Raw genomic sequence first — 13,340 nt, 5'->3', positions numbered from 1 at the left:
GGAGCCGCGGGCAGGCGGCCCCGCCGGCTCCTCCCCGCCGCGGGGCCGCCTGCCCGGCGCCGCGCCCGCCCCGCCTCAGCCCGGCGCCCTCCGCCGCTCCCGCCATGCGGCTCTGGGTGCTCCTCAGCCTGCTGCTGCTGCAGGAGACGCTGCCACACGGTGAGCCGCCGCCTCCCCGCCGCGTTCCCCCCCGCTTTGCCGGCCGCCTCGGGCTTTCCCCGCTGCCGGGCCGCCTCACTCCCTCTCGGCGCGGCCGCCCCTGCCCCGCGGAGCTGGCGGCCGGTGCCCTCGGCAGGCCCCCCGCCATGACAGCCCCCGCCGCGGGGCCGGGAGCCATCTCGGGGGCGGTGGGGGCTCCCGGCCCGCTGGGCAGAGGCGGAGCGGAGGGACGGCGGGTTGGTCTGCGGCCAGCAGGCCGCCGAGGCTTTCCGCCCCGGGACCGAAAATGGGGTTTCGCTCCGTGCTGGGGCTTTGGGGAGAGGCGTTTGCGGCCACACCAGCTGCACCCCCCCCCCCGCCGCCGCTTCTCCCGGGTCGACGTTTCAGTCCGCGCCTCAGTCGCCGTGCCGCGGCTGGGCGAGGTGCTCGGGTTTAAAAAAAGAAAAAAAGAAAAAAGTTTTGTGCACGGTTGGTCGTTTGTAGTGAAGACCGAACGTTACTCGTAACTCAGTTTCAGGTTGTGGTGGAGTCTTGATGGGTGAAGAGGCAAGTTTTTTGACCAATAAGGGATGGTCATAACTTATCCTTGACTTTAATGCGGACTTTAGCTAGGCAAAGGCGAGGCAGTTTCCCTGTTGCAAAGTGTGAATAAACTTCCTAAAACTTATTCAGAAGAAACAGCAGAAAAAATTCCTTTGTTTTTCACCATGGAAGGGCTTGGTGAACAAGGCCTGTATAGCCTGTGGAAGGGTTTGTAGAGCAATTGGAGGCAGGATCCACCGAGGTGTGTGGTGAAAGGTAAAAAAAAAAAAAAAAAAAAGCAGCTACCACAAATGGCCCAGGAGGTTGTAAGTTAAAAATTCTTACAAGTTAAAAATTCTTCAAAGAACATAAAGAAATCCTTCACTCTCAGAGCTGTTAAGCACTGAAATAAGTTTTCAGGGGAGGCGGCTGAGCCTTCAGCCTTTGGGGTAGACGGAGCTCAACAAGACAAGGCTGTGAATAACTGAACAGGGGTGGGAAGAGACTTCCAGAAGTCCTTTCCAGCCCAATTTTTCTTATGACTGCGTGCAAAGAAATTGCACTGTTGGACTAGTGTGGTGTGGAAGAGGATTTTTGCTGAGATCTGGCCTGTGGGTGTGCCCTACCACATCGAGATAAGTGTTTGCTATTTGAGAAGTAGACAATAAAAATACAGAACGAGAAAGGAGTTGAAACTTGGGCAAAAGATTTCCCAGGCCTATGTTTCTCTTAGTTTGTCTAGTTTATACTGAAGTTTGACTGGGTGCTTCATGCTGTCATCCAAAAGCTTAGCTACAGGAGAAAGCGATGTGACATATTTAATGACAGTTCCTTGTCTAAAGCTAGAGTTATAATTCCTAATGTGGACACTGTGATTTCAAAATAGCCTTCCTAATTTAGCATATATTAGTTTATGAACAGTGAAGTATGTCCTTCCTGATTATCCATATGAGTGTTGATTTGTCACACTGTGTCTGTGTATGAGTGTTTGGATGATTAAATTTTTGTTTGAAGTACCACAAATAGAGATGTGTCCAACCTGTTTTGTTACATTAGTTGTGATCACAAAGACTCTACCCTCTCATCTTAGTCCTGGTGGTTAAAAATTATTCTTTATGGTAACCTTATGCTTATTTTTTTTTTTTTTTTTGTCCAAGGAAGACTTCATCAGTATTAACGAGAGTTGAAAAGTCTCTGATGTTGCCAAGATCTAGCATGAGGCCTGCCTCATGCAGTGGCTACATCTGGTGGACAGTGAACACTGTTCCTCTGTCTTTGTGGGAGACCTTGCTCATTCTCTGCTTCTGAAGTTTTCTAGGTGGACACTTGAAGATCAGGGGCCGCCTTGAGTTATAACCTGTGCATCTATGAAACCAGTGGAATGTGCATGTGGATATAGGTGGTGTCTCAAGTCAAAACTGGATGCTTTCTAACGTTATGTGACTAACGCTCGTTTGGGGATTGTTGTGTGTAACATCTATGAGAACAAGTGGCAGACAAGCATTAAAGGATAGGATGAGACAAATACTGTGAATCAGGAGCAAAAGTGCTGTGTGGTGTATTTCTGTGACGTAGAGATACATAGTCTACTTCAGTATGATGAGTTAGTAGGGACCCTGAATGTACTGTTGTAGAGGAAATCAGTACAGTGCATCTTAGAACTGACATTAGGAGCTGATCAGAGGTAGAAAGGAGAAGTTTTCTCAGTGAATATTTTTCTAAGTTTTAATTTCTTTATTTTTAATAGGAAGTGCTATTGGAGGATTAAAACGATGAAGGCTCTGCATAAATCTAGTGAGACAGTAAAGTATCCCAAACATGGCATATTCATGCACTTGCATAAATGGGCTATTTGAGTTTGTCTCCTTCCCTGAGAAAGTCTTGCAGTTTGGGTAAGGAAATGGAGGAATCTGATGGGTTCTGTGTTCCTGGATTTGATTGTGTATCTTCTCTGTCTTAGGTGATAGACTACTATACCAGTTAATTTAGTTATTGGGCATACAGATACTTGATTTAGCGATGAGATAAGGCAGGACTGTGAGGTGCAGAAGTGGTGGTGTCAGTAGATACTTGGGCAGACTTAGGAGTGCTGGGGAAGAGCGTGATCGTGGCTTGCTTGGAAACTCAGCTCTTGTGGAGGTGCAGCAGAGAGACAGAACTAGGTTTAACATGTAGGAGCATAAAAGCTGCTATGATGGTGTTTCCTAAAATGCCCCTGCTGTTACCTGCAGGGGAATACAAGGTCAAACAGACAAGAGTCTCACTGTAGCTGGGAGCGTGGTATAGGAGGAAAGTGTTCAGACTCGTTGGGAACTACGGAAACGTGGAACAGATGGAGACTGTGCAGGGAGGAAAAACTTAATCTAGATAAAATCAAAACCAGGCTTCTGGCACTTAAAACTGAAAAGCTTTCATAGGGGAGTCCTTAACAGTGTCTTGAAGACAGTGTGTCAGATGTGGAAGAGACCACAGTTTGGGATGATGCATTTCCTTAGGGCGAGGTTGTAAGATCTGTGTGCCTTTGTACAAGTGTCAGGACTGAGGTTGGCAGGATGTAGTGGAAATGGCAGAGTGGTTTGAACAAATGGTCCCAATTCAATAGGGCGAAAGGGCGGCTGGACTATAGGGTATGTGCTTCTACAGACAAATCTGGAAAGTACAACTGGGAACAGGAACGGCTGGTTTGAAATGGGAATGCTTGTTCAAAAGGCTTATCATGCCGGTTAGTGATGATACTTCTAATACTAGGGCACAAATTACACAGGAAGGATGGAGTAGCTTAACCCAAAGGAGAAGCTACAGCATGTGTTAAAGCAAGCTTTCGTGTTAAATCTGTTCCTGGTGGATTTTGTCAGTAAAAGTCATCTAGACTAAAATACTAGCCCTGTGGAGAACAAATAACCTGGTTACTGACCACCCAGTGTGATGGAGGGAATGATTGCTCTGTTAAGGGAAATCAGAGGTGCAGCAAGGGGCTAACTAGATGGAAAAGCAAAAGGAAGAATTACTTGACCTCACATAGGTTGGATCACACATGTCAGGGTGTGAGGCCAAGTGCAATTTTTTAGATGCTACAAATGATGACTTCTTAGATCCACTACTCAGAGAACCCCTGAGAAAAGCAGCAGTTCTTGACTTGATTTGAAGCAGTACTCAGCTAATTGGATTCAGATGTTGCTTTAGAACAGCCAGACTGTAGTTTTAATATTCTTGCAGCAATAATAAAAGCCAAAGAAAGGACTGATGCATTTAATTTTGGAAGGGGGAATTACAGAAGATGAGGAGACTCATTAACTCACATAGGTGTTAAATATAAAAACCAGAATCAGGCAGACAAAAGGAGTTTGAGTAACAGCTTGCAAAAGGGATAAAACCAGCCATAAATCCTTTTCTTCTGATGAATAAACAAAAGGAGCTAGAGATGTGCACGTGCCTGCAGGGCTGTGATCTTATTGGCATCACAGAGATGTGGTGGGATGGCTCCTATGACTGGAGCATTGGAATGGAATGATACAGGCTCTTTAGGAAGGACAGGCAGGGGAGACCAGGCGTGGGTGTCACCCTCTATGTCAGTGACCAGCTGGAGTGCATGGAGCTCTGCCTGGGGATGGATGAGGAGCCAACTGAGAGTTTATGGGTCAGGCTTAAAGGAAGCATAGGGACAGGAGATGTTATATTTGGGGGTCTGCTGCAGGCCACCTGACCAGGAAAACTGAGTGGATGAGGCTGTCTGTAGACAGATAGGAGCAGCCTTATGTTCACAAGTGATAGAAGAGCTGATGAGGAGAGGTGCTATGCTGGACCTTGTTCTCACCAACGAGGAGGGGCTGGTGGGGGGTGTGAAGCTCAAGGACAGCCTTGGCTGCAGTGACCATGAAATGGTGGAGTTCAGGATCCTTAGGGCAGCAAGGAGGGCACACAACAAACTTACTCCCCTGAACTTCAGGAGAGCAGACTTTGGCCTCTTCAGGGATCTGCTTGGCAGAGTAGCATGGGATAAAGCCCTGGAGGGAAGAGGGGCCCGAGAAAGCAGGTTGCTATTTAGGGATCACCTCCAAGCTCAGCAGCGATGCATCCCAACAGAGGAACTCAGGCAGAAATGCCAGGAGGCCTGCGTGGATGAACAGGGAGCTTCTGGATGTACTCAGACTCAAAAAGGGATCCTACAGTGAGTAGAAGCAAGGACAGGTACCCTGGCAGGAATACAGAAATTGTTTGAGCAGCCAGGGCTCAAGTTAGGAAAGCTAAAGTCCTGATAGAATTACATCCGGCCAGGGACATTAAGGGCTACAAGAAAAGCTTCTTTAGGTATGTCAGTGATAAAAGGAAGACTAGAGAAAGTGTGGGCCCTCTCCAAAAGGAATCAGGGGACCTGGTTACCCAGGATATGGAGAAAACTGAGGTACTCGGTGACTTTTGCTTTTATCTTCACTGGCAAGTGCTCCAGCCTCATACCCCAAGACACAGAAGGCAAAGGCAGGAGCTGGAACAAAGAAGAACCTCTGACTGTAGGAGAAGATCATGTCTGAGACAATCTAAGGAACAAGTCCACGGGACCAGATGAGATGCATCTGTGGGTCCTGAGGGAACTAGTGGATGAAGTGGCTAAACCACTATCCATCGTATTTGAGAAGTCGCAGTCTAGTAAAGTTCCCACTGACTGGAAAAAGAGAAACATAACCCCCATTTTTATAAAGGGGAGAAAGGAAGACCTGAGGAACTACAGGCCAGTCAGTCTCGCCTCTGCCCAGTAATATCATGGAGCAGATCCTCCTGGAAACTATGCTAAGGCACATGGAAAATGAGGTGATTGGTGACAGCCAACGTGGCATCACTAAGGGCAAATTGTGCCTGACTCTGACAGAGTTACAGCATTGGTGGATAAGGGAAGAGCAACTGATGTCGTTTACCTGGACTTGTGCAAAGCATTTAACACTGTCCCACATGACATCCTTGTCTCTAAATTTGAAAGACGTGGCTTTGCCAGCTGGACCACATAGCGGATAAGGAATTGGCTGGATGATTGCTCTGAGAGCTGCAGTCAGTGGTTCAATGCCTGCATGGAAAGCAGTGATGAGTGGCATTCCTCAAGGTTTGGTGTTGGGGACAGTGCTGCTTAACATCTTCGTTGGTGGCATAGACAGTGGGATTGAGTGCACCCTCAGCAAGTTTGATGGCAATAATCTGTGCGGTGTGATTGACATGCTGGAGGGAAGGGATGCCATCCAGAGGGACCCTGAAAGATGGGCTCGTGTGAACCTCATTAAGTTTAGCAAGGTCCTGGACATGGGTTGGGGCAACCCCAAGCACTAATACAGACTGGGTGATGAGTGATTGAAAGCAGCCCTGTGGAGAAGGACTTGGGGGTGTTTGAGAAGCTCAGCATGACCTGGCAATGTGCATTTGCAGCCCAGAAAGCCAACTGGGCTGCATCAAAAGAAGTGGAACCTATTATATAGAAGACAGAATATATTACAAGGCTCAGTAGGATAGTGCATTCAAAGTTTGATACACTTATGTCACCATTTTTCATTAAAACTCCCCAAAGCACCTCTAGAGTAAACATGGATCACTCAAATAATTGAGGTTTTTCATTTAAGTTTTACTTTTTGTAGGTGTTCTTTCTCATCCCCTATTCCTACCAGCCTTAGAAATTTTGTAGCTGTCTCTGGCTGTCCTACCCCAGCACATGGAATCATAGAAAAGTTTGGGTTGGAAAGGACCTTAAAGACCATCAAGTTCCAGCCCCCCTGCCACGGGCAGGGCTCCCTTCCCCCAGCCCAGGGTGCTCCCAGCCCCGTCCAACCTGGCCTTGAACCCTGCCAAGGAGGGGGCAGCCACAGCTGCTCTGGGCAACCTGTGTCAGTGTCTCACCACCATCACAGTAAAGAATTTCTTCCTTATAGCTAACCTGAATATACCCTCTTTCAATTTAAAACCGTTACCCCTCATCCTTTCCCTACACTCCCTGATAAAGAGTCCCTCCCCACCTTTCCTGTAGCCCCCTTTAGGTACTGAAAGGCTGCTATAAGGTCTCCCTGGATCCTTCACTTTTTGAGGCTGAACACCCCCAACTCAGCCTGGCCTCATAAGGGAGGTGCTCCAGCCCCCTGGTCATCTTCGTGGCCTCCTCTGGACCCGCTCGAGCAGGTCCATGTCCTCCTTGTGTTGGGGGCCCCAGAGCTGGACACAGCACTGCAGGTGGGGCCTCACGAGAGCAGAGTAGAGGGGGAGAATCCCCTCCCTTGACCTGCTGGCCACACTGCTCTTGATGCAGCCCAGGTTACTGCTGGCTTTCTGGGCTGCGTGTGCCTATTGCTGGCTCATAGTCAGTTTTCTACCCACTAACAGCCCCAAGTTGTTCTCGGCAGTGTTTAAGTGCCATGGTTTGATATACACCTGAGGCTTAAAAGAAATTTGAATCTGAAATTGCTGAAGTCTTAACTTGGGTGCATAACCTATCATATAACTATTCCTTTCCAGGGAAATGGAAATAAGCCGGTATTTTAAGATTTTTTTTTGAGGGAGGTACAGGCACAAAGCCAAATGTCTGTATTCTGTAAATTGAACTCTGGTGTAGTTTGAGCCCAGAGGGCAACTGAACACACTGCACTAATACATGCACTGTGTCACTTGCTAGGGTAATGTGCTCTGAGTAACAAGAAAAGCCCTACTTCACCTACTTCACGGTCTTCTATGGGAGACAGCGACCACTTCTCTGAAATTCTCCTTTGCTACCATTGTTCCCCCAAGTTTGTCACTTTTGCATGGCCGGTGGCATCACAGATGTGAAGAAAAAAATGGAAGAAGCCCATATATTTGTTTCACTCTCCCTTCCAGAACTGATAAAATGTTACTCTGTATCTTAAAATGTCCTGATCTTTGGAAGGCGTTTCTGTTTGATCTCTCTACTCTGTGGTGAGGCATCTTTGCAATCAGCTTCATAAATGCTCATAATGTAGAACTGGGAAAAATGTTTTTGTGGCAGGGAAAGGGTATACCTTAGCAACTGGAAGTGTGCCTCTCAAAAAAATTATTGCATAGAGTCCAAAAGAGTTCAAAATGCATTGAGCAAACTAAGAGGATGACAGCATTGCTGTCTTCCAGTTTATTTTCCAGTTGGTGTGAGACCAGAAGACAAATGCACAGAAGATAAATACACAGGCAGCCTTACTGTGCACACTGAGATCATGGAGTCACAGAATGGCTAAGGTTGGAAGAGACCTCTTGGGATCATCCAGTCCAGCCCCACGCTCAAGCAGGTTGCCCAGGACTGTTTCCAGTGGGTGTTGAATATCTCCATGGGTGGATACTCCACAGCCTCTCTGGGCAACCTGTGCCGGTGCTTGACCAGCATCACAGTAAAAAGCATTTTCTTATGTTCAGATTGAATTTTCTGGTTTTTAAATTTGTGCTTACAAAGCTCTGTCCATTTAAGAGAGACGTGGTGTACGTCAGGCTGGACTTAGAGAAGTGGAAGGTTGAAGCAGTGCAAGGTGTCCAGCCAGGGTATGAGGAATTGTCACAGGAGCCATCAGTGGCAGGAGTCTGGAAGTGCTGCTGTTCATATTGCAGCCAGTAACAGTTTTAATTCATGCTAACTCAGGATAGAGAGGGAACTTGCTGATTTATTTGTATAATAAAGTGCTGCAAACATTTTCATGTGGAAAACCCATGTTCAATGTGAATTAGTTGTCAAGCACAGTTAGTGGAGTTTTTGGTGTCTGGGAACAGCAGTTTTAGGCTCATCTTGCAAAAGATCTGTGCTTCTTGCTGTCTGTTAAAGTTAAATCTTGATTTTATATATATATATTTTTATTTAAATTTGAGACATCTCACTTTTTAATTTCCTTTCCATTTTATTTGCTTTATTTTTAGACGTCTGGGTATCCCTGTTGTCTCTAGCAAGTAATGAAATCTCTTACTGTTTGCCTCTAAATAAAGTTCTGTTTTCATCTGGATTGTCAAAATAAATGGCAGTTACAGAGAAGTGATGAATTAAATACTGCCTTCAAGTGACTTATGTGCCATTTGTATTTTCACAGTACATACTGTAAAAGAAGAAAACTGCATCGCTATCAGTATTTTGTAAAACATTGTGAAGTTCCACACTTGCCAGTTTTTCTTCATCACGGGTCTCTTCTGGTAACATGTGAAAAGGTTATGCAGAACTGATGGGTGCGTGACATTCTTACAAAGACGGAAAACTTCTGTAGCATTGCATACTAAATGGCGATGACATGAGGTAGAAATTACAGAAGTAACTGGAGATAGAAATGCTGTATTTCTTTCCCTTCCCACTTGTGAAGTTCTCATACCTTACATATTTGTCTGTTTATGTGAACTGTAAGTATAGGTTTTCCACATGTTGTTGAAAGCTCTCTTTTCTTCCTTTTTCCCCTGGAAAATGGGTCATGCCAGAGACTTCAAAAACGTACAGAAATTAACTCTTACTCATTTTTATGAATCCTTTATAGGAAGAACAAAACTTTAGTTATTCTCTGTGAAAATAAGGAAGATTTGTTTTGCAAAAGGTCTATATAACCTTTTTCTAATCAGTAACATTGCTGCCTTTTCTTTATTTTACTAGTTATTGGACAGCCTTTGAAGAGTAAGCGTCCAAAAGAACCTGGTGAAAACAAAATAAAGCCTGTTAACAAAAAAGTAAAACCCAAAACCCCCAAAATGAAGGAGAGAGAATCTGCTGACTCCTCTTTGAAGTCCCAGTCCATACTGACACAGGTGATGGATAAAGGTCGTTTCCAGAAGGTAGCTGCCACTTTAAGCCTGTCTGCAGGACAAAGCATAGAACTGCGATGTAAGGGGAATAATGTTACTTGGACCTATCCTTCATACTTAGACACCTTTAAAGACTCCAGACTCAGGTAAGCCATTTTTCATTTTCGGGGGGGAAAATAAATCCAGAACTTGTTTTTACTACTACTTTCAACACCACTGGGTTTTTTGTTTGTTTGCTTATATTTTTACAATCAAGATGGCCCACCTAGCGGTTTCTAATGTCAACAAAAAAAGGATGAACATCTTTCAGTTGTCACCAGTTACTACCCTGTGATTTGCTCTGTGGAATAGTCTTGTAGCATGTGAACTGGAATTCCTTCAGATGAATCTAAAATAGAAGATGCGGTCCAGCAGGACGCCAGTGTGCTCCAACCACTAACAGAGAACCACATTAGAGCTAGTCCAAAGTAAAACTCTCAAAATGTGCGAATGTGGATGTCACCACCAACTCTGTTGCTCTACAGAGACCTGCTCCTGGTGGGCTGTACTGGTCGCTAATGTAGCGACCCCCTGAGACACTAAGATTAATTTCCTGAAGAGGCTCAAAGCCACATCTTGCAACTAGCAAAAAAATACACTGATCGCCATGCTAAGGAGCAAGTAAGAGTGGTCTTTACTTTTTCAGTCAAAGTTACTTTTCTGTGTAAAAGGGACTTGCAGGGTTTGTGATGTAGCAGAGTTTAGTGCTGAGGATAGTTACCTTGCGTTTAGGAAGGCTTTTTCTTTCACCTAGTGACATCCTAATGGAAACTGCATTAATAGTTGTTAGAGGAGGAAGGAGGGACTGAGGACTCTCTCCCTTTCTCTGCCCCACCCACCAGGTGAGTGCCCTGTGGCTCTGAACATCTCCATAAAAAACATATTTGTTTGCCTTCTTAGTTTTTGAGGATAGTACAGATAGCCAAATGTAGATTGTGTTGTAATTTAGTTCTGCATTTGAAAGAGGAGGCATATAAGGAGCTTAAGGATGACTTCCACAGGCATTTTTTGCCATGAGTAGTGTTTGTTTTCACTGGCTGTTTTATGGAGATTTTTATGTCCATGAAAGACAAGTAGTGAGGAGACTGTGGAGTACTGAATGATGCCCTAAGAAAGAGCTGTAAGGAGCTTCTCTTGGATTATTAGGTGAGGGAGGCACAGAGGTATGGGCAAAGGTATCAACTCCTATTGCCCTTTTGTTCCTAAACTAAGTACAAGTGTATATGCTCTCTGTAAATAACTGAGGTTATCTGAATCTCTGTGATCCATTTCACTTATTTACAGGTATGATGCTACCTTAAAATCACTCCCAGTTAATTAATTTTTCACATACATTCTTATCCTTTCCACTTCTCTTTTCAGAGAGGAATGTTGAAGATTGGCAGTTATAGATTGATCTCTAATATATCCTGAAATTTGTGTGCCAGTTCTTTTCAGAGTGTTAATTTGCTTGTCCCCTGATGACTAAGGAATTCAAGAACTACGCTGGCTGAATAAACCTTTGTAGCTAGTGCAAGGCTTCTGTTATAAGAAGTTACAGCAGTAAGCCTGTTTCTGCTGAGGGCTTATCGCAGCAATATCTCTCAAAAGATTTTGTGGCTGATTTAAATTGATGCTTTTTCTTTTGCAAGACATAGTTTTGTCTGGATTTATTCCGGTAGGTGGCGTCTGTCGGCTGCAGTACCGGCCTGGCGTCCAGCAAGCGGATGCTGAATGCACAAAATAAAAGCAGCAGGGAGCATGGGTGTGTGTCGTGGTGGTGGTTGTCGTTTTCAAGTGTATCTTCATGTTTTGTGCATTTGAAAACAGGTTGCTGGCATGATTTGGTCCTGTAGACCTCCAGGTCATGTTTTCTGAGTATTAGCATCTGGCACTGAAGAAGGCAAGGCAAGTATTCACAGATTTTGGAGAGGAATCTGAATGCTGCTTCATTATTTGTTTGACTGTCTTGTCCTCCCTTGCAAAATCAGGTACTTTTCTGGTGATGCACATGAAACAAAATACAAGAATTTAAGGTAGTTTTTTGGGGAAAAAAGATAAGCATTTCCTAATTGTGTAGTTTGGCGTTTTGTAGTTTGAAGTAGTTTGAGATTCTGTTGCCTCAGAAATTTACCTTTCTGTTCTTGCTCAAGTTCACAGTATTTGTAATATTTTAACCATATAACAAAAGTTAATAATGCCACACAAAATAAATGCTATAAAACATTTTGGCTGCGTGGATATAACTTGCCTAAGTATTTATTTTCTTTTAGAAGTATCTTAGGCTTATATTTAAAGGTCTATACTGAAATAAGATGATATTTACTTTAGAAAAATGATCTTAAAATAAGTTATTGAAGCAGCTAGACCGAGTCAGCAATTTTAAATGTAAGCAGAAGGTCCCATAATTATCTAGAGAAATTTAAAGCATAGGTTAGTAGCACACTTCAGAGTCACAGAATAGTAATAATTTATGGAGACACTGACCACAGAATGTTGTGCAGTTATATTTTCATCACATTTTTAGTGTTTTGGTAATTATCTCAAGATCTTTGCTGCAGTGCTAATAGATGCATATGAAACAAAGTCTGCTTTATAGAATGTGAAGTATGAAATTTATATTCTGTGGTTTTAGAAAACTTTGAATTTAACTGGAAATATCATAAAGTTAACATATTTAGTTAACTCAGCTGGTAGTGTTTGTAAGTGAACTGGCGGCAGAGAAGGTTCTTAACAACGTTATTGTCTTTTAAGAGGAGCTTAGATCTTCCTCATGGCATACAAAAGACCATGCACCAAGCACCAATTACAATAGGTAAATTTTAAAATTTTATGAATCTATTGCACTCATTCTTTTTTAAAAAAATGCTGAATACGGGGCGAAGGGGGGAAAACCAGAGACATTATCAGCAAATAACCCTACAGCAAAAATTGTTTAATCATCTAGATAGATATATGTCCAGTATCTTCTAACATTTTTTAAGTGCTTAAAAACCAAGTTGAAGGTAATCCCTTAATTACCAATTAGTGAGGTGTGGAGTGAAACCCAAGTTAATTAACTAGGCTAGTCTTTTTTACCTTGGATTTCCATGCTGGTCTTGCTGGAGTTGGGGCACTGGTGCAAACCAGAGTTGGCATCGGCAGCGGAAGGGAAGTGGTTGGGGTCTGAGGAGGTAATGGGAAGTGCAGGAGGGGAGTGGGTTGCCAGAGCATAAGTGAGGAGGATGGGCAGTGGAGCTGAGGTCTGTGCAATTGCTGGGGACTAGTGACTACCGTTCTTTTGTTCATCTCTATGAACCTACAGCAGCAGATGCTTGGGCATCCAATTCCTGGATTTTCTTTGAATAATTCGAGGGATGTACAAATTCAGCTGGTCTGGTGGGAATTCTAGCAATAAGCAAGGTGTTTTACATCTCCTGGGAACTGCTAACATCCTGCAACTCTAGCTGCTACAAGAAGAGCCTTTAAGGACCCTGGTGCCTAACAGAATTGTAATTACAGGAGGCAGAAGAGAACTTAATGTTCTGGGTGGTGAGGGCATTTGTAGCTCGGTTGGTCAGAGGTTTGTTAACAGCAGAGGTCCAGGGCAGGAGCTGACAATGAATATGCCCACTCTGTTCTGTTTCCCATCTGTAGTTCTGGGAGAAGAGGATGTTGTGGTTTGCAGCTAGTTAAATTTAGCATCCACATAATGTATTTCCTATAGGTGGTTGCAAAAAGAAGTGGGGATAAAAGTCAGATGTTTTGCCTCCATGCCATGCTTATCACATTTTTAACTCCCCTATATGGTAAGGAGGATACAGCAGCCTGGAAGACAATATGATTTTTCTAAGAAGGAAGAGATTATAATTAGAAAAGCCATTTCTGTAGCATTAGCGGCTGTGCTTTCTTTGAGTTTATCT

General features: G+C 44.2%; 1 protein-coding gene across 2 annotated transcripts in view; it reads left to right on the top strand.

Moving 5' to 3' along the window:
- The first annotated feature begins 48 nt into the window (after window positions 1-48).
- The window catches only part of PDGFRL (platelet derived growth factor receptor like), a 29,364-nt gene continuing 16,072 nt past the window's right edge, over window positions 49-13,340 (top strand). For both annotated transcript variants that reach the window (XM_042807757.1, XM_042807758.1), the window contains exons 1-2: window positions 49-159; window positions 9,272-9,566. In XM_042807757.1, coding sequence (XP_042663691.1) covers window positions 105-159; window positions 9,272-9,566 — 350 coding nt within the window. In that variant the 5' untranslated portion in view covers window positions 49-104. The remainder of the gene's footprint in view (window positions 160-9,271; window positions 9,567-13,340) is intronic.

Source organism: Tyto alba, unplaced genomic scaffold (genome assembly GCF_018691265.1).
Source record: "Tyto alba isolate M040663 unplaced genomic scaffold, T.alba_DEE_v4.0 Super-Scaffold_6, whole genome shotgun sequence".
NCBI lineage: Eukaryota > Metazoa > Chordata > Aves > Strigiformes > Tytonidae > Tyto > Tyto alba.
The sequence above is the reverse complement of the archived record's forward strand: the minus strand, read 5'-3'. Positions and strand labels throughout refer to the sequence as shown.